The following is a 24194-nucleotide window of genomic DNA, read 5'->3' on the forward strand; positions in this document are numbered from 1 at the left end:
GAGAGTTATATTTTCACACTTCTTCAATCTTAAATGGTGTCCTCTCCTTGCTTCCTTCCCTTCATCAGCACTGATATGAAACAACTGGAGTGGCAAAATCAGGTTCCCTGGGACCCAACATGCAGCTCTTGCATCTGAATTAAGACGCTTCCCTTTGTCTGTCTACTTACTACATCATGGGCCATCGGTCTTTCTCTTTGGTCTCTCCTGTCAGAATGGGATTGGCTGGAGCTGGGGTGGTTAAGCATCAGAGGGCAGGTCAGAGGGGATGGTGAGGGTGTGTAGCAGGAGGTGGACAGTGGCGGCGGGGGGGGTAGGTAGGTAGGTAGGTTCCTGACAGTTGGTTGCGCTTTTTAGATCCCTCATTCCAGCGTTGATGCCTGGACACACACACCTCTTTCAGCTTTTATTTGTATGTCAGCTCTTGCTCAATCCAGAGGTCCTCTCTGAATTGAAAACAGATCTGGCTAAAGCCAGGTAGAAAAAATGGACCTTTCTCCTAATAACACCGGAAAACCCAAAACCCTCTTCAAGCCTTTCTACAGGTCTTTATTCTGGTGTGTGTCATATCCAACAAAATAAAACAGAAATCCAACAGGCTTAATCTTACTCTTCCAGGCCTACCGGTAGGTTCCTCTTCGAGATCCCTCCCAGCGTTGGCCAGCAGATGTCTGGCTAAAGCCAGGTAAAAAGGAATAGAAGCTTTATTCTGGTGTGTGTCATTAGGCTCTTACTCTTCCAGGCCTACCTCTCTTCTGGCCAGCAGATGTCGCCAACGAGCAGGAATAGAACGGCCTTCACACACCCACCCTTTCAGTCCATCACAATGGTGAAATGCGCACACAGTGGACACATGTTTTTGGAAATTCCAACATGTACCTGCTCCATTCACAGAATGTTTTACGACACCAGCCTTTGAAAATTAACCAGCCTTTGAAAAGTTGTTGCGTTGTTTTGTTCAGGAAATGTTACAAATGCCCATTTGTAATCTGTCATTGATGATAGTCTTACATTTCTGCTCTGTCCATCTTGATCCCACATTGGCAAGCTACAGAATCAATAGCCACATGTAGATATAAAAGGCAGCATGATTCACTCTAGTGTTGAGAATATATACCACCACCCATTCACTCAAGTCCTTGGACACTCCATGTGGTTCACACATCAGTGAGACTGCTCACAACCACATTCCATGAACAACCAAGGTCAATATCACACATAGTATTTAAACCTATTTGAAATCATTTAAAATACATTATCTGTGCATGATGGAGCTTGCCTGGCTTAATGGACCAATTAATGGACCAATTAAATAGTTCAAACTGTAAACCCCACCTATCTGGCACTCTAGTTAGGTTCGACTGAGCAAACATTATTTGAACAATTTTAAATAGAATCTGATCCCAGGTCTGGAAAATATACAGACCTGTATCAAAGAGTGAACTGTAGGTTAGGTACCTGGATCTCCTGGGCGGTCCTCTTCCTGTCCAGAAGGATGTGGGTGAAGTTGTGGTGAGCCGACTAGGTGATGGTGCCTTTGAGCAAGGCACTTAAATGTAAACATCTCTGTCTGTCACCTGCAGCACGGCACTCACACTTGACAGGGCAGTCCAGCATAGAGCCATGTTCTCCTTTCAGTAAATATAACATTCCCTGCTCATCAGATCCTTGGTTACCACCTGGAAAAGATTCATGCTCAGAGAAAATTATATTTGAATATTTGATGTAGTTTGTGTTTCTCTGTAGAGTTGTCAGAGGAGTTACCGTACTGTGACCAATTGGATAACAATTGAGCATTTTTGGAAGGATTTCCACTTTCTAAAAAACATAGAGGAGTGGGAGGTATAAAAGTAGGCCTTGGTCCCGGAAGCAGTAGATAGGGATTGGAGAGGTACTGACTTACTGTGTAGTGTACAGTATAATGAACATATGGACAATGGAGGTTGTTCACAAGACTTGTGCTGTGGTAAATCTTACCAGTTGCCTTTTCAAATCCATTTTAAATCCATTTGAGAAATTCAGAGAGATTGATTTGATGCATGTCTCATCTCGCCTAAGACAATTCTTCCATGTTCTCATTTTTTTTTGTCATTGTGTTTTCCTGTGTCACCATTTTACGAGTAAACCTCAAGGTGTGTCCCCAAGACAATCCAATTATTCATAGAAACTATGGATGACTCGTTCAATGAGTCATCAAATAATATTATAATAACAAGTCCCCTGGGTCTCACTCGCAGTAAGTGAAGATCACAGCTCTCTCATGCTCCCTCACAACCTGTCAATCAACACAGTGGCTATATGTCAATCAATACTTGCCGTATCGAAATGACACAGAGAAAGACAGCCCACTGTGTTTGTCAATGAAATGTACAAAGAACCAAACACCTTCTTACTCTAAAGTTTATATTATTCTTAAAAAATACATGGGCTTCTGAATCCTTGTAAATGTAGTCATTCACAAAATATTACATTTCAATGATGTGTGCTTACATAATACAATGATATGCTTACATAATACAATGATATGCTTACATAATACAATGATATGCTTACATAATACAATGATATGCTTACATAATACAATGATGTGCTTACATAATACAATGATATGCTTACATAATACAATTATATGCTTACATAATACAATGATATGCTTACATAATGCAATGATATGCTTACATAATACAATGATATGCTTACATAATACAATGATATGCTTACATAATGTAATGATATGCTTACATAATACAATGATATGCTTACATAATACAATGATGTGTGCTTACATAATGATATGCTTACATAATGCAATGATATGCTTACATAATGTAATGATATGCTTACATAATGTAATGATATGCTTACATAATACAATGATATGCTTACATAATACAATGATATGCTTACATAATACAATGATATGCTTACATAATACAATGATATGCTTACATAATACAATGATATGCTTACATAATACAATGATATGCTTACATAATGCAATGATATGCTTACATAATGTAATGATATGCTTACATAATACAATGATATGCTTACATAATACAATGATATGCTTACATAATGTAATGATATGCTTACATAATGTAATGATATGCTTACATAATACAATGATATGCTTACATAATACAATGATGTGTGCTTACATAATGCAATGATATGCTTACATATTACAATGATATGCTTACATAATGTAATGATATGCTTACATAATGCAATGATATGCTTACATAATGTAATGATATGCTTACATAATACAATGATATGCTTACATAATGCAATGATATGCTTACATAATACAATGATGTGTGCTTACATAATGTAATGATATGCTTACATAATACAATGATGTGCTTACATAATACAATGATGTGTGCTTACATAATGTAATGATATGCTTACATAATGCAATGATATGCTTACATAATACAATGATGTGTGCTTACATAATGCAATGATATGCTTACATAATGTAATGATATGCTTACATAATACAATGATGTGTGCTTACATAATGCAATGATATGCTTACATAATGTAATGATATGCTTACATAATACAATGATATGCTTACATAATACAATGATATGCTTACATAATACAATGATATGCTTACATAATACAATGATATGCTTACATAATGTAATGATATGCTTACATAATACAATGATATGCTTACATAATACAATGATATGCTTACATAATACAATGATATGCTTACATAATACAATGATATGCTTACATAATACAATGATATGCTTACATAATACAATGATATGCTTACATAATACAATGATATGCTTACATAATACAATGATATGCTTACATAATGCAATGATATGCTTACATAATGTAATGATATGCTTACATAATACAATGATATGCTTACATAATACAATGATGTGCTTACATAATACAATGATATGCTTACATAATACAATGATATGCTTACATAATACAATGATGTGTGCTTACATAATGCAATGATATGCTTACATAATGTAATGATATGCTTACATAATACAATTATATGCTTACATATTACAATGATATGCTTACATAATGTAATGATATGCTTACATAATGTAATGATATGCTTACATAATGCAATGATATGCTTACATAATACAATGATATGATTACATAATACAATAAGGAAATCTACCATTTGATGAGTGCTGTTCAACTCAATGTGGAAAATAGTCAAACCCAGAAATATTTGAAGCAGAACTATTGCCTGAAACATTTTTACAGTCAACATCAAGGTTTATACTGTACTGTACATCCTGTGTGTAATACGCGTTGTCTGTCTACAGTAAGGGAAGGTGGAAAACGCTTACCTTCACACAGACCCAGTTGGAGATGACATCATGAGTAGTGACTCACACACTCCAAGACTCCACGACTTCAAGATTGGTGGAGACAAATAACAACATTCAGACTTACAGTACATTGACTTACTGCACAGTACATTCAGACCTACTGCAGAGTACATTCAGACATACTGCACAGTACATTCAGACCTACTGCACAGTACATTCAGACCTACTGCACAGTACATTCAGACCTACTGCAGAGTACATTCAGACCTACTGCACAGTACATTCAGATTTACTGCACAGTACATTCAGACCTACTGCAGAGTACATTCAGACCTACTGCAGAGTACATTCAGACCTACTGCACAGTACATTCAGACCTACTGCAGAGTACATTCAGACCTACTGCAGAGTACATTCAGACATACTGCACAGTACATTCAGACCTACTGCACAGTACATTCAGATTTACTGCACAGTACATTCAGACCTACTGCAGAGTACATTCAGACATACTGCAGAGTACATTCAGACCTACTGCACAGTACATTCAGACCTACTGCAGAGTACATTCAGACCTACTGCACAGTACATTCAGACCTACTGCATTCAGACCTACTGCACAGTACATTCAGACCGAATGCAGAGTACATTCAGACCGACTGCAGAGTACATTCAGACCTACTGCAGAGTACATTCAGACCTACTGCAGAGTAAATTCAGACCTACTGCACAGTACATTCAGATTTACTGCACAGTACATTCAGACCGACTGCAGAGTACATTCAGACCTACTGCACAGTACATTCAGACCTACTGCACAGTACATTCAGACATACTGCACAGTACATTCAGACCGAATGCAGAGTACATTCAGACCGACTACAGAGTACATTCAGACCTACTGCAGAGTACATTCAGATTTACTGCACAGTACATTCAGACCTACTGCAGAGTACATTCAGACCTACTGCACAGTACATTCAGACATACTGCACAGTACATTCAGACCTACTGCAGAGTACATTCAGACCTACTGCAGAGTACATTCAGACCTACTGCACAGTACATTCAGATTTACTGCACAGTACATTCAGACCGACTGCAGAGTACATTCAGACCTACTGCACAGTACATTCAGACCTACTGCACAGTACATTCAGACATACTGCACAGTACATTCAGACCGAATGCAGAGTACATTCAGACCGACTGCAGAGTACATTCAGACCTACTGCAGAGTACATTCAGATTTACTGCACAGTACATTCAGACCTACTGCAGAGTACATTCAGACCTACTGCACAGTTCATTCAGACCTACTGCCCCCATACATTCAGACATACTGCACAGTACATTCAGACCTACTGCAGAGTACATTCAGACATACTGCAGAGTACATTCAGACCTACTGCACAGTACATTCAGATTTACTGCACAGTACATTCAGACCGACTGCAGAGTACATTCAGACCTACTGCACAGTACATTCAGACCTACTGCACAGTACATTCAGACATACTGCACAGTACATTCAGACCGAATGCAGAGTACATTCAGACCGACTGCAGAGTACATTCAGACCTACTGCAGAGTACATTCAGACATACTGCACAGTACATTCAGACCTACTGCAGAGTACATTCAGACATACTGCAGAGTACATTCAGACATACTGCACAGTACATTCAGACTGACTGCAGAGTACATTCAGACTGACTGCAGAGTACATTCAGACATACTGCAGAGTACATTCAGACATACTGCAGAGTACATTCAGACCTACTGCACAGTACATTCAGACCTACTGCACAGTACATTCAGACATAATGCACAGTACATTCAGACCTACTGCAGAGTACATTCAGACCTACTGCAGAGTACATTCAGACCTACTGCAGAGTACATTCAGATTTACTGCACAGTACATTCAGACATACTGCACAGTACATTCAGACTGACTGCAGAGTACATTCAGACCGACTGCAGAGTACATTCAGATTTACTGCACAGTACATTGACTTACAGTACACTGCATTCAGACGTACTGTACAGTAACAGTAAACTAAGGTCCTTTCAAATCAATTATAATTGAAAGTAAAAAAATAGGGCCCGTATTCACAAAGTGTCTCAGAGTAGAAGTGCTCATTTAGGATCAGCTCCTCCCTCTTATTCATTATGATTTCTAAACTGATCCTAGTCAGCACTCTCACTCTGGCACACTTTGTGAATAAGGGGCCAGCATATTTATGCAATAAGGCCTAAGGGGGTGTGGTATATGGCCAATATACCACGGCTAATGGCTGTAACTATGTAAGACCCAAGCAGAGTGCCTGAATACCCCACAAACCCCTGAGGTGCCTAATTGTTATTATAAACATTTTCAGACAAGATAGAACGGCCAAAGGGGGCGGTGTTGCAATCTACTGCAGAGATAGCCTGCAGAGTTCTGTCCTACTATCCAGGTCTGTACCCAAACAATTTAAACTTTACTTTTAAAAATCCACCTCTCTAAAAACAAGTCTCTCACCGTTGCATTTACATTTACATTTACATTTAAGTAATTTAGCAGACGCTCTTATCCAGAGCGACTTACAAATTGGTGCTTTCACCTTATGACATCCAGTGGAACAGCCACTTTACAATAGTGCATCTAGGTCTTTTAAGGGGGGTGAGAAGGATTACTTTATCCTATCCTAGGTATTCCTTAAAGAGGTGGGGTTTCAGGTGTCTCCGGAAGGTGGTGATTGACTCCGCTGTCCTGGCGTCGTGAGGGAGTTTGTTCCACCATTGGGGGGCCAGAGCAGCGAACAGTTTTGACTTGGCTGAGCGGGAACTGTACTTCCTCAGTGGTAGGGAGGCGAGCAGGCCAGAGGTGGATGAACGCAGTGCCCTTGTTTGGGTGTAGGGCCTGATCAGAGCCTGGAGGTACTGAGGTGCCGTTCCCCTCACAGCTCCGTAGGCAAGCACCATGGTCTTGTAGCGGATGCGAGCTTCAACTGGAAGCCAGTGGAGAGAGCGGAGGAGCGGGGTGACGTTGCCACCTGCTATAGACCACCCTCTGACCCCAGCTGTGCCCTGGACACCATATGTGAACTGATTGCCCCCCATCTATCTTCAGAGCTCGTGCTGCTAGGTGACCCAAACTGGGACATGCTTAACACCCCAGCCATCCTACAATATAAGCTTGATGCCCTCAATCTCACACAAATGATCAATGAACCTACCAGGTACCACCCCAAATCCGTAAACATGGGCACCCTCATAGATATCATCCTAACCAACTTGCCCTCTAAATACACCTCTGCTGTCTTCAACCAAGATCTCAGCGATCACTGCCTCATTGCCTGCATCCGTAATGGGTCAGCGGTCAAACGACCTCCACTCATCACTGTAAAACGCTCCCTGAAACATTTCAGCAAGCAGGCCTTTCTAATCGACCTGGCCGGGGTATCCTGGAAGGATATTGACCTCATCCCGTCGGTAGAGGATGCCTGTTTGTTTTTTTAAATGCCTTCCTCACCATCTTAAATAAGCATGCCCCATTCAAGAAATTTAGAACTAGGAACAGATATAGCCCTTGGTTCTCTCAAGACCTGACTGCCCTTAACCAACACAAAAACATCCTATGGCGTTCTGCAATAGCATCGAACAGCCCCCGTGATATGGAATTTTTCAGGGAAGTTAGAAAGCAATATACACAGGCAGTTAGAAAAGCCAAGGCTAGCTTTTTCAAGCAGAAATTTGCTTCCTGCAACACCAACTCAAAAAAGTTCTGGGACACTGTAAAGTCTATGGAGAATAAGAACACCTCCTCCCAGCTGCCCAGGATAGGAAACTCAGTGCAGTGGGCAGCTAAAAAATCCACTATAATTGAGCATTTCAAAAAGCATTTTTCTACAACTGGCCATGCTTTTCACCTGGCTACCCCTACCCCGGTCAACAGCACTGCACCCCCCACAACAACTCGCCCAAGCCTTCCCCATTTCTCATTCTCCCAAATCCAGTCAGCTGATGTTCTGAAAGAGCTGCAAAATCTGGACCCCTACAAATCAGCCGGACTATACAATCTGGACCCTTTCTTTCTAAAACTAGCTGCCAAAATTGTTGCAACCCCAATTACTAGCCTGTTCAACCCCTCTTTCGTGTTGTCTGAGATTCCCAAAGATTGGAAAGCAGCTGTGGTCATCCCCCTCTTCAAAGGGGGAGACACTCTAGACCCAAACTGCTACAGACCTATATCTATCCTACCCTGCCTTTCTAAGGTCTTCGAAAGGCAAGTCAACAAACAGATTACCGACCATTTAGAATCCCACGCAACCTTCTGCGCTATGCAATCTGGTTTCAGAGCTGGTCATGAGGGCACCTCAGCCACGCTCAAGGTACTAAACTATATCTTAACCGCCATCGATAAGAAACTATACTGTGCAGCCGTATTCATTGACCTGGCCAAGACTTTCGACTCTGTCAATCACCACATCCTCATCGGCAGACTCGATAGCCTTGGTTTCTCAAATGATTGCCTCGCCTGGTTCACCAACTACTTCTCTGATAGAGTTCAGTGTGTCAAATCGGGGGGCCTGTAGTTCGGGCCTCTGGCAGTCTCTATGGGGGTGCCACAGGGTTCAATTCTTGGGCCGACTCTCTTCTCTGTATACATCAATGATGTCGCTCTTGCTGCTGGGGAGTCTCTGATCCACCTCTACGCAGACGACACCATTCTGTATACTTCTGGCCCTTCTTTGGACACTATGTTAACAACCCTCCAGACGAGCTTCAATGCCATACAACTCTCCTTCCGTGGACTCCAACTGCTCTTAAATACAAGTAAAACTAAATGCATGCTCTTCAACCGATCATTGCCCGCACCTGCCCGCCCGTCCAGCATCTCTAGTCTGGACGGTTCTGACTTAGAATATGTGGACAACTACAAATACCTAGGTGTCTGGTTAGACTGTAAACTCTCCTTCCAGACTCACATCAAACATCTCCAATCCAAAGTTAAATCTAGAATCGGCTTCCTATTTTGCAACAAAGCATCCTTCACTCATGCTGCCAAACATACCCTCGTAAAACTGACCATCCTACCGATCCTTGACTTCGGCGACGTCATTTACAAAATAGCCTCCAATACCCTACTCAATAAATTGGATGCAGTCTATCACAGTGTAATCCGTTTTGTCACCAAAGCCCCATGTACTACCCACCACTGCGACCTGTACGCTCTCGTTGGCTGGCCCTCGCTTCATACTCGTCGCCAAACCCACTGGCTCCAGGTCTTCTACAAGTCTCTGCTAGGTAAAGTCCCCCCTTATCTCAGCTCACTGGTCACCATAGCAGCACCCACCTGTAGCACACGCTCCAGCAGGTATATCTCTCTGGTCACCCCCAAAACCAATTCCTCCTTTGGCTGCCTCTCCTTCCAGTTCTCTGCTGCCAATGATTGGAACGAACTACAAAAATCTCTAAAACTGGAAACACTTATCTCCCTCACTAGCTGTAAGCACCAGCTGTCAGAGCAGCTCACAGATTACTGCACCTGTACATAGCCCATCTATAATTTTGCCCAAAAAACTACCTCGTCCCCTACTGTATTTATTTATTGATTTATTTTGCTCCTTTGCACCCCATTATTTATATTTCTACTTTTCCCATTCTTCCACTGCAAATCTACCATTCCAGTGTTTAATTGCTATATTGTATTTACTTCACCACCATGGCCTTTTTTTGCCTTTACCTCCCTTATCTCACCTCATTTGCTCACATTGTATATAGACTTATTTTTCTATTGTATTATTGACTGTGTGTTTGTTTTACTCCATGTATAACTCTGTGTTGTTGTATGTGTCGAACTGCTTTGCTTTATCTTGGCCAGGTCGCAATTGTAAATGTGTACTCGTTCTCAACTGGCCTACCTTGTTAAATAAAGGTAAAATAACCAACATAATTAGAGCACTATAAATACATGTTTTGTCATTCCCGTAGTATACGGTCTGATATATCATGGCTGTCAGCCAATCAGCATTCAACACTCGAACCAACCAGTTTATAGTGACATTTAAGATATTGATAACGTCTTACCTTCCTCCTCCTGCCATTCACTCTCTATTAAGGCGATAAACTCTTTGTTCTCCGCTCACGTTCTCTCTCACGCTATGCACGTCCACAACAGTTGAGGTGGACATGACTGGCCTGTCTTCTATCTCTTCCTCTCCTGGGTAATCCCTCTTGGTACTACCTTCCTCATGTTCCTCAGGGAGCCTCACTGTCTTGGTGCCCCTGTGACGGCGGCCCCTGAAAGTCGGTGACCCAGAATGTTCTCTCTTCGCCATCTTCCATGCCCGCGGCGAGGGGAAGCTGACTCCGGGTGTTTCTCCATCCCTCTTGGCATGTCTGGGGCTGGTGAGAAGCTTGCAACCCAAAGCTTGTTGCTAGTTGGTTTGCTGTTTGAGTGGCTGTGTAACGGCTTTCTAGGTGTGGTGAAGGAGAGTCGGACCAAAACGCAGCGTGTAGATTGCGATCCATGTTTATTCAAACAAACGTAAACACGAAATAACACAAACACTACAAAAACAATAAACGTAACGAAAACCGATCAAGGCCCTCAGCTAGGCCAAGAAACAAAGTATTTTAGTTTATTATAAATTATTAGATTTTATGAACAAATGATTGAATAGTCTTTCATTCATATGTCTTATTATTGTTCATTAATATTAGTCTATTAATTATGGCTCCGTTGTTTCAGCTTTTGAAATAATTAATTGTTTTAATATAATAATTGTATTGTATTCATAGTTGTAGTAACTTTTGTAGATGTATGTAATAACTTTTGATAACGTTAAGCAACTTGCCATGGCAATAACAAGGTTAATCATGATTTTGTCTGTATTTGCTCGCCATACTTGCACGTACACGTGAGTGTTCGTGATTCGAGAAAATGTGTCTTAAGTGAGTAAACCTTTCAATTTTCCTATATATTGCACAGCTTTGGAAGAAAACATGTGTTATGAGACTACTAGGTGTGAATAAGACAAATGCATTTTTAAAAAATCTAAATGAATCTTTAAGTAGTTGTCTTCTAACTGTATGGCTCGTGACGTGCTCTGATTTTGTCTCGCTAGTGTGGTGGAATGTATCTCTGGTCCAGCACGTTACTAACGCCCTGCACCAGAGCTAAGTGGAATGTATCTCTGGTCCAGCACGTTACTAACGCCCTGCACCAGAGCTAAGTGGAATGTATCTCTGGTCCAGCACGTTACTAACGCCCTGCACCAGAGCTAAGTGGAATGTATCTCTGGTCCAGCACGTTACTAACGCCCTGCACCAGAGCTAAGTGGAATGGAACACCGCTAACCACCTGTTTCAGCTGTGCTAATTGATGCTATTTGGACAATGTTGGCTACATGCTGTTAACGAATTGAATCCATTAATTTATCTGCACCTGCAGACTTCAGACGAGTACCGTGGAATAAATTGACAGGCCGATTGACCTGTAGGAAAGGTTGGTCTTCACGAGTTGTTAGTGTAAGTTAGCTAAAATATGGAAACGGAATGCTTGTTGAAATAGGCTAGCCAGTCTATCTTTTTTTGTGAGCAACCTACAGTACCTTGATGAAATACGTTTCACATTGTGACCGCTTGTAACAGTCGTTAGCCTAATTAGCTAGTTGGTCCAATGGGGGGTGGATTATTTGCACATTTCAGTGTTTATTGTTCAGAAAATGCATTAGTTAGCTAAACTGTAGCCTCTGTCAAGTCTCGCAGAATGACCCAGGAGCAGTTGCTTTCGAGCCTGAAGAAGGATGTGCGCTCCCTGCTCATCTCAGCCAAGCAGGGCCTGACCCCAGATCAGTTGAAGAGGGACTACATCAACATGCTGGGCCACCCCATGCCCCTGAGGATCCTTGGCTTCCGCAACGTGCTGGACATGATCCGCGAGATCCCCGACGTGGTGCATATCCTCTATCTGGGAGATGGCAGCATAGTGCTGAAGGGTAAGTACTGAGTACTCGTCCCACTGTTGATTTGCTGACTGTTATGTCAAAGCAAGTTTGTTTTGTCTTTAACACGTGACATTATAGGCAGAATTGTTTTGGGACACAGCATGCTATAGTTTTCATATTTGTTGACAAGAGTTACATTTTGCCTCATGCTTGAGTATAGTATGCACAGTATCAGGAGAGGAAGAATATACCAGAACACAGATATCAATTCAACTCCAGCATATCAACCCATCACTCCAGTGGCATACCGTAGTTTGAAGGTAGTTTTCCGCAAGGTCTGAGCAAGGCTTTTTTTGCATTGAGGCTGAGAGAAAATATTTTACAGCAAATGTTCTGTAATTCTAAACATTTTTGCCATGACTTATTTTCTGTTCTGTTCATATGCTATCTGGGAAGGAGGAGGGGGGGTGACCCTCCAGGGGGCCCCAACCAACATTATTTGTTGATTTTTTTGGGGGGGGCGGGGGGTCCCCAGAGCCTGTGGGCCCTCCTGCCTTGCGGGGGGGGGGGTCTATTTTTTTTCACCAGTGCATCTTTTTTTCCCCCATTCTGCAGCAGTGGCTGATGACGCCACCAGAGGCATAGTGGAGTTGGTGGCCAAGCAGCGCAGTGCCAAGAAGACCCCTGCTCAGCGTGGCGGTGTGGGCTTCTTCTCGCCACGCTACCAGCATCACAACCCCATGGTCCTGCCGCGGCGTGGTCGTGCACCCCCGGCCCTGCCGGCTCAACTCCGGGCCCAGCTCCACCAGCTGCTCTCCCATGGGGCCGTGGGTTTATCGGAGCTGGAGACAGCATTCGTCCGCCGCTTCGGCTTCCCTTTACGTGTCAACAACTACGGCTTCTATTCCATCGCCGAGATGCTGGCGGCGGCCGCCGACCTGGTGGCAGTCACACAAAGCAGGATGGGCTCCCAGCTGTCCCTCAGGGGGGCAGTGGTGGCATCACGGAGGACCGGACCCATAAAGCCGTTATTCCCATTGAAGCAGACCTTCAAAACTGTTCCTATCTTAAGGCAGATGACCCAGACAAACTCAGGTTGGTTGGTCCCACAGTGAAAGCTATAACTCCATTTCAAGCATATAGTGTTGAATTTAATTGATTGCTGCTCATGTACATGTAAATCATCTGTTTTATATATCCAGTCCCAGTAGAAAGACACACCATGGAGTCCAGTACTCCGAATCCAGTGTCCAATACTCCGAATCTTGTGGTACCAGCGCCACTCCCTGAGGCTGCAGTCCTTAATAGCCCAGAGGGGGACCAGGGCTCTCTGCCAATGGATTACACAACACCACAGCCTGAACCTGAACCCACGCAGGACGGACAACTCTTTCAGAAGTGTGTCATCAAGGTGTGTATAGTGCTGTCTGTAGCTCTGTGGTGTGTGTTCAGCCACGTAAAAATAGTTTCCCCCGTGATCTGGTTTTTGATTGGGTGCAAAGCCTGCCAACGTAACATTCAGATCTGCCAACATCAGGCTTACAACCAAGTTACTGTGCTGTATATTGGGTCTGCGCTTTTGCTGAAGCTTTAGAGGGCAAAAGTCCAGATTTTTAGAGAAGGGCATCGAATGTGCTTCTGAATAGCAGTAGTGAAAAGTAGAACAAATGCCTTGTAGCCCCTCCCCTTTGTCATGTTTTGTTTGTGTTGATTGGCATCTGCAGCTGGAGGAGGAGCTTAGGCAGCGTATTCTGGAGAACGGGGAAGCGGGCACTGTCAGTCCAGAACTAAAGGCCAAGCTTCGCCAGGTCAGTCCACTGTTTGCATCCCAATGAGCACCCTATTCCCTTTATAGTACACTACTATTGACCAGGGCACATATATAAGGAATAGGGTGCCATTTGGGACACATGCTGTCTTCACCTAAATACCAAATCCATCTAATGACAGTAGAGATTCTAACACGACGAACCTTCCATATAGGTTGTAGCCCAAAACAGTGAGGGACTGTCCGTCCACGATCTCCCTGCAGAATTCAAGGTATTTTATACTGACAAATCAAATGCATTTCCTTTGGACTGCCTACATACTAGCCAATGCCGAATGAAGACTAATCATTTTTGAGTTTTTTTAAATCACCAAGTATTACTTCTTGTTAGTGTCTTGTATGTTGCTCTGACCTTTGTTGCCCTTATGACCCACGGTTGACCCCAGAGGGTGTTTGGGGAGGAGCTGCCGGTGGTCCAGAGTGGCTTCCTGAGTACCACGGAGATGGTGGGTGCCCTGAGCGACACGCTCTACCTGCGGCCCATGGCGGGCGACGAGGGCAACCACTGGGTGGTCATGGACATCCAGAATGCCCCTGGACACACAACGCTTCAACAACCAGGTCTGCTACACTCCTCTGGCTTTAACCTAGGATCAGATTACACCATTACCAATCCTTAAATGAACCATCAGGGGGGTAAACAGCTATCTGACCTTAGATCAGTGGTTAGAGGGAAATATCTGGTTCACACACACACAACACCTATCCACTTTATTCCTAGCCATATGATAGTTCAGGACAATCACATTTTGATTGATTACTAACTCATTGTTATAACCAAAAAGTATAACTTTTGCTGCCCATTTAAGATTCAACATACAGGTATTTTTGGGTCTAAGTGTGTCATGACTGATCTCAATCAATATGTCACTTTGGTATTATTTGTGTGGTAGGAACGGCGGAGCCCGAAGGCCCCGTTGAGGGTGTCAAGGCTCTGAACCCGTCAGGTACGGGCTACTATTTCAGCTGTGAGGAGTCACCTTGGGAGGGAGAGGGAGGCGAGACCAAGCCCAACTTGGAGGAAGACCTGGAGCTCCGCATCACCACCAAGACCTTCTACCAGGTGAGCTGGAGCCTGGGGAAAGGAAGGTCACAACGCTCAAAGTCCTGATAAAATACATTTAGTGTGTACGTGCTGGGCACAAATGAAAGCCTGAACCCATTGCTGCAGTTTAACAGACAGGAAAATCTGTCTCACTATGGTCCATATCTGTAGAATGTGTTTATGTATACTTGTTCACGTGCATAAGAGTGTACACACATATTCTGTTTATGGCTGCTTCCCTCAGATGGTGGATATGTACGGCTCGTTGCCAGTGCGTTGTCGGCGTGGGGTGGTGATTCCCCCGGACGCCATGCGGGGCCAGAGGCTGAGGGCCCCCACGTGCAGGGGCCCTCGGGAGCTGGTGGCCGTGCTGGTGGAGCATGTGGAGTCTCCCTCAAACTTCTACATCCGCTTTGATGAGAGCCAGGAGGCCCGCGCCCTGGAGAACATGATGATTGAGATGAGGTGAACAACAGCCCTCTGCTGGACTGGAGGGATAGGGAGGAAAGGCTTCCCTGCCTCAGTGACTGGGATTTGACATGTAGTCCAATTTGTTTTATTTGGTATGAATGTGCAGTAACTGTTCATATCTAGTAGTCGTCCACTGTGTTACCCTCAACTAGCTCATGTGTTTTTAGGTCAATGCACATGAAAGAGTAGAGACTAGGGGTGTAAGCAACTGAATGCTATGTTGTGGTGCTCTCTTGTCCTCCCTCTATCCCACCTTCTCTTTCCCCTCCCTCCCTCCAGGAGCTGCTACACCTGTCCCGAGGTGTTGGAGCGTTACCGTCTACCGGAGCGCTACGTGCGTACAGGCCAGGTGTGCTGCGTGGCGCCCCAGGGCATCTGGTTCTACCGCGTGGTGGTTCACCGTGTCCTCAACAACACCCATGCAGAGGTCTACTACGTGGACTTTGGAGACCTCACCACTGTCCAGAGGAGCAGCCTCAACTTCCTCAAGTAGGACTGTGACCAAATTACACCATATTTCCGATATACAGGGTTTGTAAGGTCATGAAAATCCTGGAAAAGTCATACAATTTTAAAATGATGTTTTCCAGTCCCGGAAAAGTTTTGGGAATTGATCAAATCTGAAACGTTTTGGAAAAGTAATGGTAATTAATTTCAAAATGTCTGTTAATGTAATTTATTTAGGCACATTATCATATCAGCCAGGATCTTTAGTGTGTCTATGTTAGAGGGACAGTCGGACATTGCAGCAGCAGGTAGGCCTTTAGAATATGATGGAGAACAGACTAATAACTTGGTAGCCAATTCAAAACATATCTTGTACCCGCTCGGTAACTGTTAACCTATTATTAGCGTGTATTCATTTTTTTCGTCATGTTCCAAAAAAACTTTCCACCGACAATTGCGAACAAGGACATAGCAAGTTAACCTTTTTGACGAAACAAACAATTCACGCCTTATTAATTGGGATTCGGGTCAATTGCGGTGAATCGAATCATGTGAATCGCAAACAGTAATTTTAGAAAAAAATATATCTAGCCTTTCTTTTGGATTATGTGGCTTCCAAACTAGTTTTGTAGATTCTTCCAGTTGATTTGGACATTTGCACTGAAAAGGGAATAGGGTGCAATTTGGGGTGAAGACAATGTTTTCCTTTCTTTTGCCCACTAATCATCAGCTGTAGAACTGAGAAGGAAAGGTATTGGAAGTGACTGTTTGTATCCCTAGTATCTGATGTCACCATGTGTTGATCAATGCGTTACTCTGTGCAAGGTGGTAACAGAGAGAGTTTTGTCTATCCCCCTCAGGTCTTGTTACTCAGAGCTCCCAGCACAAGCAGTCCCGTCATCGCTGGCTGGAATCAAGCCTTTCGGTGTAAGACCTTCTACGCTACTGTTTACACAATCTACCTTCCGTGGACCCAGATTTATGAATTAAGTGTCTCGAGTATGATTACTGATTTAGGATCAGATCCCCCCACCCCGCTGTCCATATAATATCAAACAAATCATACATCAGTATTGAAACCCGCCCTCTTAATACATACAGTCTCTGGTCTGAGAAGAACTGAAACCCGCCCTCTTAATACATACAGTCTCTGGTCTGAGAAGAACTGAAACCCGCCCTCTTAATACATACAGTCTCTGGTCTGAGAAGTACTGAAACCCGCCCTCTTAATACATACAGTCTCTGGTCTGAGAAGAACTGAAACCCGCCCTCTTAATACATACAGTCTCTGGTCTGAGAAGAACTGAAACCCGCCCTCTTAATACATACAGTCTCTGGTCTGAGAAGTACTGAAACCCGCCCTCTTAATACATACAGTCTCTGGTCTGAGAAGAACTGAAACCCGCCCTCTTAATACATACAGTCTCTGGTCTGAGAAGAACTGAAACCCGCCCTCTTAATACATACAGTCTCTGGTCTGAGAAGAACTGAAACCCGCCCTCTTAATACATACAGTCTCTGGTCTGAGAAGTACTGAAACCCACCCTCTTAATACATACAGTCTCTGGTCTGAGAAGAACTGAAACCTGCCCTCTTAATACATATAGTCTCTGGTCTGAGAAGAACTGAAACCCACCGTGTGTTTCTCCTCCCAGGGCAGCTGGAGTGCCAACGCCAAGACCTCCTTCCAGAAGCTATGTTGTGACCGTACCCTGGTGGCAGCCCTGCATGGCTACCACGCCGACTTCCTGCAGCTCTTTCTGTGCGACACACACACCGAGGAGGACGTGTACATCCACAGCGCCCTGCAGGCCCAGGGCCATGGGCTCTGCTGCGCACCCACCGTCAGCGCAGCGGTCAGTCACGTGCTGAACATACAAACCTATCAAATGTCAAGGCATTTCCCATTTAGTTATTCAATGATCCAATGCAATCTCCCATAACCTTCTCTTCATCCCATCTGTCCTCTCAGTTGTGTAACCAGTTCAACCCAGTGAGCCTCTATCTGGGCGAAGGCGTGTTCGGCGAGGGAATGGAAATAGAGGACGAGGACCCCACCCTGGAGCCTTGCCACGAAGCCACCACCATCACTTTCCAGCACAACACCACCCAACCCCTGTCCAAGAGCTCCCCTTGCCCCACTCACACGGTACAGAATACCCTCTCACATGCACGCATATTCACACACAGAGACGACACCCTGTCTCTCTCTCACTATACCATTCTCTCCTCCCTAACACTGTCCACATAACAGACCTTATCAGACTACAGAAGGCCTGGCAGAGCAGTCCCAGCATTAGTAGTAGTAGTTAGTAGTAGTAGTCCCAGCGTTAGTAGCAGCAGTAGTAGCAGCAGCCCCCGTGTTAGTAGTAGCAGCAGCCCCAGCGTTAGTAGTAGTAGTAGCAGCAGCCCCAGCGTTAGTAGTAGTAGCAGCAGCCCCAGCGTTAGTAGTAGTAGTAGTAGTAGTAGTAGCAGCAGCCCCAGCAGTAGTAGCAGCTCCAGTGTTAGTAGCAGCAGTAGTAGTAGTAGCAGCCCCCGTGTTAGTAGTAGCAGTAGTAGTAGTAGCAGCCCCTGTGTTAGTAGCAGCAGTAGTAGCAGCAGCCCCCGTGTTAGTAGTAGTAGCAGCAGCCCCCGTGTTAGTAGTAGTAGCAGCAGCCCCCGCGTTAGTAGTAGTAGCAGCAGCCCCCGCGTTAGTAGTAGTAGCAGCCCCAGCGTTAGTAGTAGTAGCAGCAGCCCCAGCGTTAGTAGTAGTAGCAGCAGCCCCAGCGTTAGTAGTAGTAGCAGCAGCCCCAGCGTTAGTAGTAGTAGCAGCAGCCCCAGCGTTAGTAGTAGTAGCAGCAGCCCCAGCGTTAGTAGTAGTAGCAGCAGCGTTAGTAGTAGTAGCAGCAGCCCCCGTGTTAGTAGTAGTAGCAGCAGCGTTAGCGTTAGTAGTAGTAAGCAGCAGCCCCAGCGTTAGTAGTAGTAGCAGCAGCCCCAGCGTTAGTAGTAGTAGCAGCAGCTCCAGCGTTAGTAGTAGTAGCAGCAGCCCCAGCGTTAGTAGTAGTAGCAGCAGCGTTAGTAGTAGTAGCAGCAGCCCCCGTGTTAGTAGTAGTAGCAGCAGCCCCAGCGTTAGTAGTAGTAGCAGCAGCCCCAGCGTTAGTAGTAGTAGCAGCAGCCCCAGCGTTAGTAGTAGTAGCAGCAGCCCCAGCGTTAGTAGTAGTAGCAGCAGCCCCAGCGTTAGTAGTAGTAGCAGCAGCCCCAGCGTTAGTAGCAGCTCCAGTGTTAGTAGCAGCAGCCCCAGCGTTAGTAGCAGCTCCAGTGTTAGTAGCAGCAGTAGTAGTAGCAGCTCCAGCGTTAGTAGCAGCAGTAGTAGTAGCAGCCCCAGCGTTAGTAGCAGCAGCCCCAGCGTTAGTAGCAGCAGCCCCAGCGTTAGTAGCAGCAGCCCCAGCGTTAGTAGCAGCAGCCCCAGCGTTAGTAGTAGTAGCAGCAGCCCCAGCAGTAGTAGCAGCTCCAGTGTTAGTAGCAGCAGTAGTAGTAGCAGCTCCAGTGTTAGTAGCAGCAGTAGTAGTAGCAGCCCCAGCGTTAGTAGCAGCAGCCCCAGCGTTAGTAGCAGCAGCCCCAGTGTTAGTAGCAGCAGCCCCAGCGTTAGTAGCAGCAGCCCCAGCGTTAGTAGTAGTAGCAGCAGCCCCAGCAGTAGTAGCAGCTCCAGTGTTAGTAGCAGCAGTAGTAGTAGCAGCTCCAGTGTTAGTAGCAGCAGTAGTAGTAGCAGCTCCAGCGTTAGTAGCAGCAGTAGTAGTAGCAGCCCCAGCGTTAGTAGCAGCAGCCCCAGCGTTAGTAGCAGCAGCCCCAGCGTTAGTAGCAGCAGCCCCAGCGTTAGTAGTAGTAGCAGCAGCCCCAGCGTTAGTAGTAGTAGCAGCAGCCCCAGCAGTAGTAGCAGCTCCAGCGTTAGTAGCAGCAGTAGTAGCAGCTCCAGCGTTAGTAGCAGCAGTAGTAGTAGCAGCTCCAGTGTTAGTAGTAGAAGCAGCAGCCCCAGCGTTAGTAGTAGTAGCAGCAGCCCCAGCGTTAGTAGTAGTAGTAGTAGCAGCTCCAGTGTTAGTAGCAGCAGTAGTAGTAGCAGCTCCAGTGTTAGTAGCAGCGTTAGTAGCAGCAGCCCCAGCGTTAGTAGCAGCAGCCCCAGCGTTAGTAGCAGCAGCCCCAGCGTTAGTAGCAGCAGCCCCAGCGTTAGTAGCAGCAGCCCCAGCGTTAGTAGTAGTAGCAGCAGCCCCAGCAGTAGTAGCAGCTCCAGTGTTAGTAGCAGCAGTAGTAGTAGCAGCTCCAGCGTTAGTAGCAGCAGTAGTAGCAGCTCCAGCGTTAGTAACAGCAGTAGTAGTAGCAGCAGCCCCCGTGTTAGTAGCAGCAGTAGTAGTAGTAGCCGACTCTCTTCTCTGTATACATCAATGATGTCGCTCTTACTGCTGGTGATTCTCTGATCCACCTCTACGCAAACGACACCATTCTGTATACTTCTGGCCCTTCTTTGGACACTGTGTTAACTAACCTCCAGACGAGATTCAATGCCATACAATTCTCCTTCCGTGGCCTTCAACTGCTCTTAAACGCAAATAAAACTAAATGCATGCTATTCAACCGATCATTGCCCGCACCTGCCCGCCCATCCAGCATCACTACTCTGGACGGCTCTGACTTAGAATACGTGGACAACTACAAATACCTAGGTGTCTGGATAGACTGTAAACTCTCCTTCCAGACTCACATTAAGCATCTCCAATCAAAAATGTAATCTAGAATCGGCTTCCTATTTGGCAACAAAGCTTCCTTCACTCATGCTGCCAAACATACCCTCGTAAAACTGACCATCCTACCGATCCTTGACTTCGGCAATCTATAAAATAGCCTCCAACACTACTCAGACTACATCCAGTTTGCTATCACAGTGCCATCTGTTTTTCCACCAAAGCCCCATACACTACTCACCACTGCGACCTATACGCTCTCGTTGGCTGGCCCTCGCTTCATACTCGTCGTCAAACCCACTGGCTACAGGTTATCTACAAGTCTCTGCTAGGTAAAGTCCCCCCTTATCTCAGCTCGCTGGTCACCATAGCAGCACCCACTCGTAGCACGCGCTCCAGCAGGTATATCTCACTGGTCACCCCCAAAGCCAATTCCTCCTTTGGTTGCCTTTCCTTCCAGTTCTCTGATGCCACTGACTGGAACGAACTGCAAAAATCACTGAAGCTGGAGATTCCCATCTCCCTCACTAGATTTAAGAACCAACTGTCAGAGCAGCTCACAGATCACTGCACCTGTTCATAGCCCATCTGTATACAGCCCATCTATCTACCTCATCCCCATACTGTATTTATTTATTTTGCTCCTTTTGCACCACAGTATCTCTACTTGCACATCCATATTTTGCACATCTACCATTCCAGTGTTTAATTGCCATATTGTAATTACTTCGCCACCATGGCCTATTTATTGCCTTAACTCCCTTATTTGACCTAATTTGCACTCACTGTATATAGACTATGTTTTCTTTTTTTCTACTGTATTATTGACTGTATGTTTTTATTTGTTCCATGTGTAACTCTGTGTTGTATGTGTCGAACTGCTATGCTTTATCTTGACCAGGTCGCAGTTGCAAATGAGAACTTGTTCTCGACTAGCTTATCTGGTTACTTAAAGGTGAAATAAGTAGTAGCAGCCCCAGCATTAGTAGCAGCAGCAGTAGTTGCAGCCCCAGCGTTAGTCGCAGCAGCAGTAGTAGTAGCAGCCCCAGCTTTAATAGCAGCAGTAGTAGTAGCAGCCCCAGCTTTAATAGCAGCAGTAGTAGTAGCAGCCCCAGCTTTAATAGCAGCAGTAGTAGTAGCAGCCCCAGCTTTAATAGCAGCAGTAGTAGTAGCAGCCCCAGCTTTAATAGCAGCAGTAGTAGTAGCAGCCCCAGCTTTAATAGCAGCAGTAGTAGTAGCAGCCCCAGCGTTAGTCGCAGCAGTAGTAGTAGCAGCCCCAGCGTTAGTCGCAGCAGCAGTAGTAGCAGCCCCAGCTTTAATAGCAGCAGTAGTAGTAGCAGTCCCAGCTTTAATAGCAGCAGTAGTAGTAGCAGCCCCAGCTTTAATAGCAGCAGTAGTAGTAGCAGCCCCAGCTTTAATAGCAGCAGTAGTAGTAGCAGTAGCAGCAGTAGTAGTAGTAGCAGCCCCAGCGTTAGTAGCAGCAGTAGTAGTAGTAGCAGCCCCAGCGTTAGTAGCAGCAGTAGTAGTAGTAGCAGCCCCAGCGTTAGTAGCAGCAGCAGTAGTTGTAGCAGCCCCAGCGTTAGTAGCAGCAGTAGTAGTAGTAGCAGCCCCAGCTTTAATAGCAGCAGTAGTAGTAGCAGCCCCAGCTTTAATAGCAGCAGTAGCAGCCCCAGCTTTAATAGCAGTAGTAGTAGTAGCAGCCCCAGCTTTAATAGCAGCAGTAGTAGTAGCAGCCCCAGCGTTAGTAGCAGCAGTAGTAGTAGCAGCCCCAGCTTTAATAGCAGCAGTAGTAGTAGCAGCCCCAGCGTTAGTAGCAGCAGTAGTAGTTGCAGCCCCAGCGTTAGTAGCAGCAGTAGTAGTAGCAGCCCCAGCGTTAGTAGTAGTAGTAGCAGCCCCAGCGTTAGTAGCAGCAGTAGTAGTTGCAGCCCCAGCGTTAGTCGCAGCAGCAGTAGTAGTAGCAGTCCCAGCTTTAATAGCAGCAGTAGTAGTAGCAGCCCCAGCTTTAATAGCAGCAGCAGTAGTAGTAGCAGTCCCAGCTTTAATAGCAGCAGCAGTAGTAGTAGCAGTCCCAGCTTTAATAGCAGCAGTAGTAGTAGCAGTCCCAGCTTTAATAGCAGCAGTAGTAGTAGCAGCCCCAGCTTTAATAGCAGCAGCAGTAGTAGTAGCAGTCCCAGCTTTAATAGCAGCAGTAGTAGTAGCAGTCCCAGCTTTAATAGCAGCAGTAGTAGTAGCAGCCCCAGCTTTAATAGCAGCAGTAGTAGTAGCAGTCCCAGCTTTAATAGCAGCAGTAGTAGTAGCAGCCCCAGCTTTAATAGCAGCAGTAGTAGTAGCAGTCCCAGCTTTAATAGCAGCAGTAGTAGTAGTAGCAGCCCCAGCTTTAATAGCAGCAGTAGTAGTAGCAGTCCCAGCTTTAATAGCAGCAGTAGTAGTAGCAGTCCCAGCTTTAATAGCAGCAGTAGTAGTAGCAGTCCCAGCTTTAATAGCAGCAGTAGTAGTAGCAGTCCCAGCTTTAATAGCAGCAGTAGTAGTAGCAGTCCCAGCTTTAATAGCAGCAGTAGTAGTAGCAGCCCCAGCGTTAGTAGTAGTAGTAGCAGCCCCAGCGTTAGTAGCAGCAGTAGTAGTTGCAGCCCCAGCGTTAGTCGCAGCAGCAGTAGTAGTAGCAGCCCCAGCTTTAATAGCAGCAGTAGTAGTAGCAGCCCCAGCTTTAATAGCAGCAGTAGTAGTAGCAGCCCCAGCGTTAGTCGCAGCAGTAGTAGTAGCAGCCCCAGCGTTAGTCGCAGCAGCAGTAGTAGCAGCCCCAGCTTTAATAGCAGCAGTAGTAGTAGCAGCCCCAGCTTTAATAGCAGCAGTAGTAGTAGCAGCCCCAGCTTTAATAGCAGCAGTAGTAGTAGCAGCCCCAGCTTTAATAGCAGCAGTAGTAGTAGCAGCCCCAGCTTTAATAGCAGCAGTAGTAGTAGCAGCCCCAGCTTTAATAGCAGCAGTAGTAGTAGCAGCCCCAGCTTTAATAGCAGCAGTAGTAGTAGCAGCCCCAGCGTTAGTCGCAGCAGTAGTAGTAGCAGCCCCAGCGTTAGTAGCAGCCCCAGCGCAGCAGTAGTAGTAGTAGCAGCCCCAGCTTTAATAGCAGCAGTAGTAGTAGCAGCCCCAGCTTTAATAGCAGCAGTAGTAGTAGCAGCCCCAGCTTTAATAGCAGCAGTAGTAGTAGCAGCCCCAGCTTTAATAGCAGTAGTAGTAGTAGCAGCCCCAGCTTTAATAGCAGCAGTAGTAGTAGCAGCCCCAGCTTTAATAGCAGCAGTAGTAGTAGCAGCCCCAGCTTTAATAGCAGTAGCCCCAGCTTTAGTAGCAGCCCCAGCTTTAATAGCAGCAGTAGTAGTAGCAGCCCCAGCTTTAATAGCAGCAGTAGTAGTAGCAGCCCCA

General features: G+C 45.4%; 1 protein-coding gene across 1 annotated transcript in view; it reads left to right on the forward strand.

Annotated features, from left to right (window-relative positions):
- The first annotated feature begins 11565 nt into the window (after positions 1-11565).
- Positions 11566-24194, forward strand: part of LOC115108858 (tudor domain-containing protein 5) — a 45556-nt gene continuing 32927 nt past the window's right edge. Inside the window, exons 1-13 of the mRNA XM_065009613.1 lie at positions 11566-11858; positions 12091-12328; positions 12893-13372; positions 13480-13688; positions 14002-14085; positions 14261-14317; positions 14492-14666; positions 14999-15168; positions 15395-15615; positions 15901-16110; positions 16929-16995; positions 17724-17924; positions 18041-18217. Of these exons, the coding sequence (XP_064865685.1) occupies positions 12100-12328; positions 12893-13372; positions 13480-13688; positions 14002-14085; positions 14261-14317; positions 14492-14666; positions 14999-15168; positions 15395-15615; positions 15901-16110; positions 16929-16995; positions 17724-17924; positions 18041-18217 (2280 nt within the window). The 5' untranslated portion in view covers positions 11566-11858; positions 12091-12099. The remainder of the gene's footprint in view (positions 11859-12090; positions 12329-12892; positions 13373-13479; positions 13689-14001; positions 14086-14260; positions 14318-14491; positions 14667-14998; positions 15169-15394; positions 15616-15900; positions 16111-16928; positions 16996-17723; positions 17925-18040; positions 18218-24194) is intronic.

The sequence above is a fragment of the Oncorhynchus nerka genome, linkage group LG25, assembly GCF_034236695.1.
Source record: "Oncorhynchus nerka isolate Pitt River linkage group LG25, Oner_Uvic_2.0, whole genome shotgun sequence".
Taxonomy (NCBI): Eukaryota; Metazoa; Chordata; class Actinopteri; order Salmoniformes; family Salmonidae; genus Oncorhynchus; species Oncorhynchus nerka.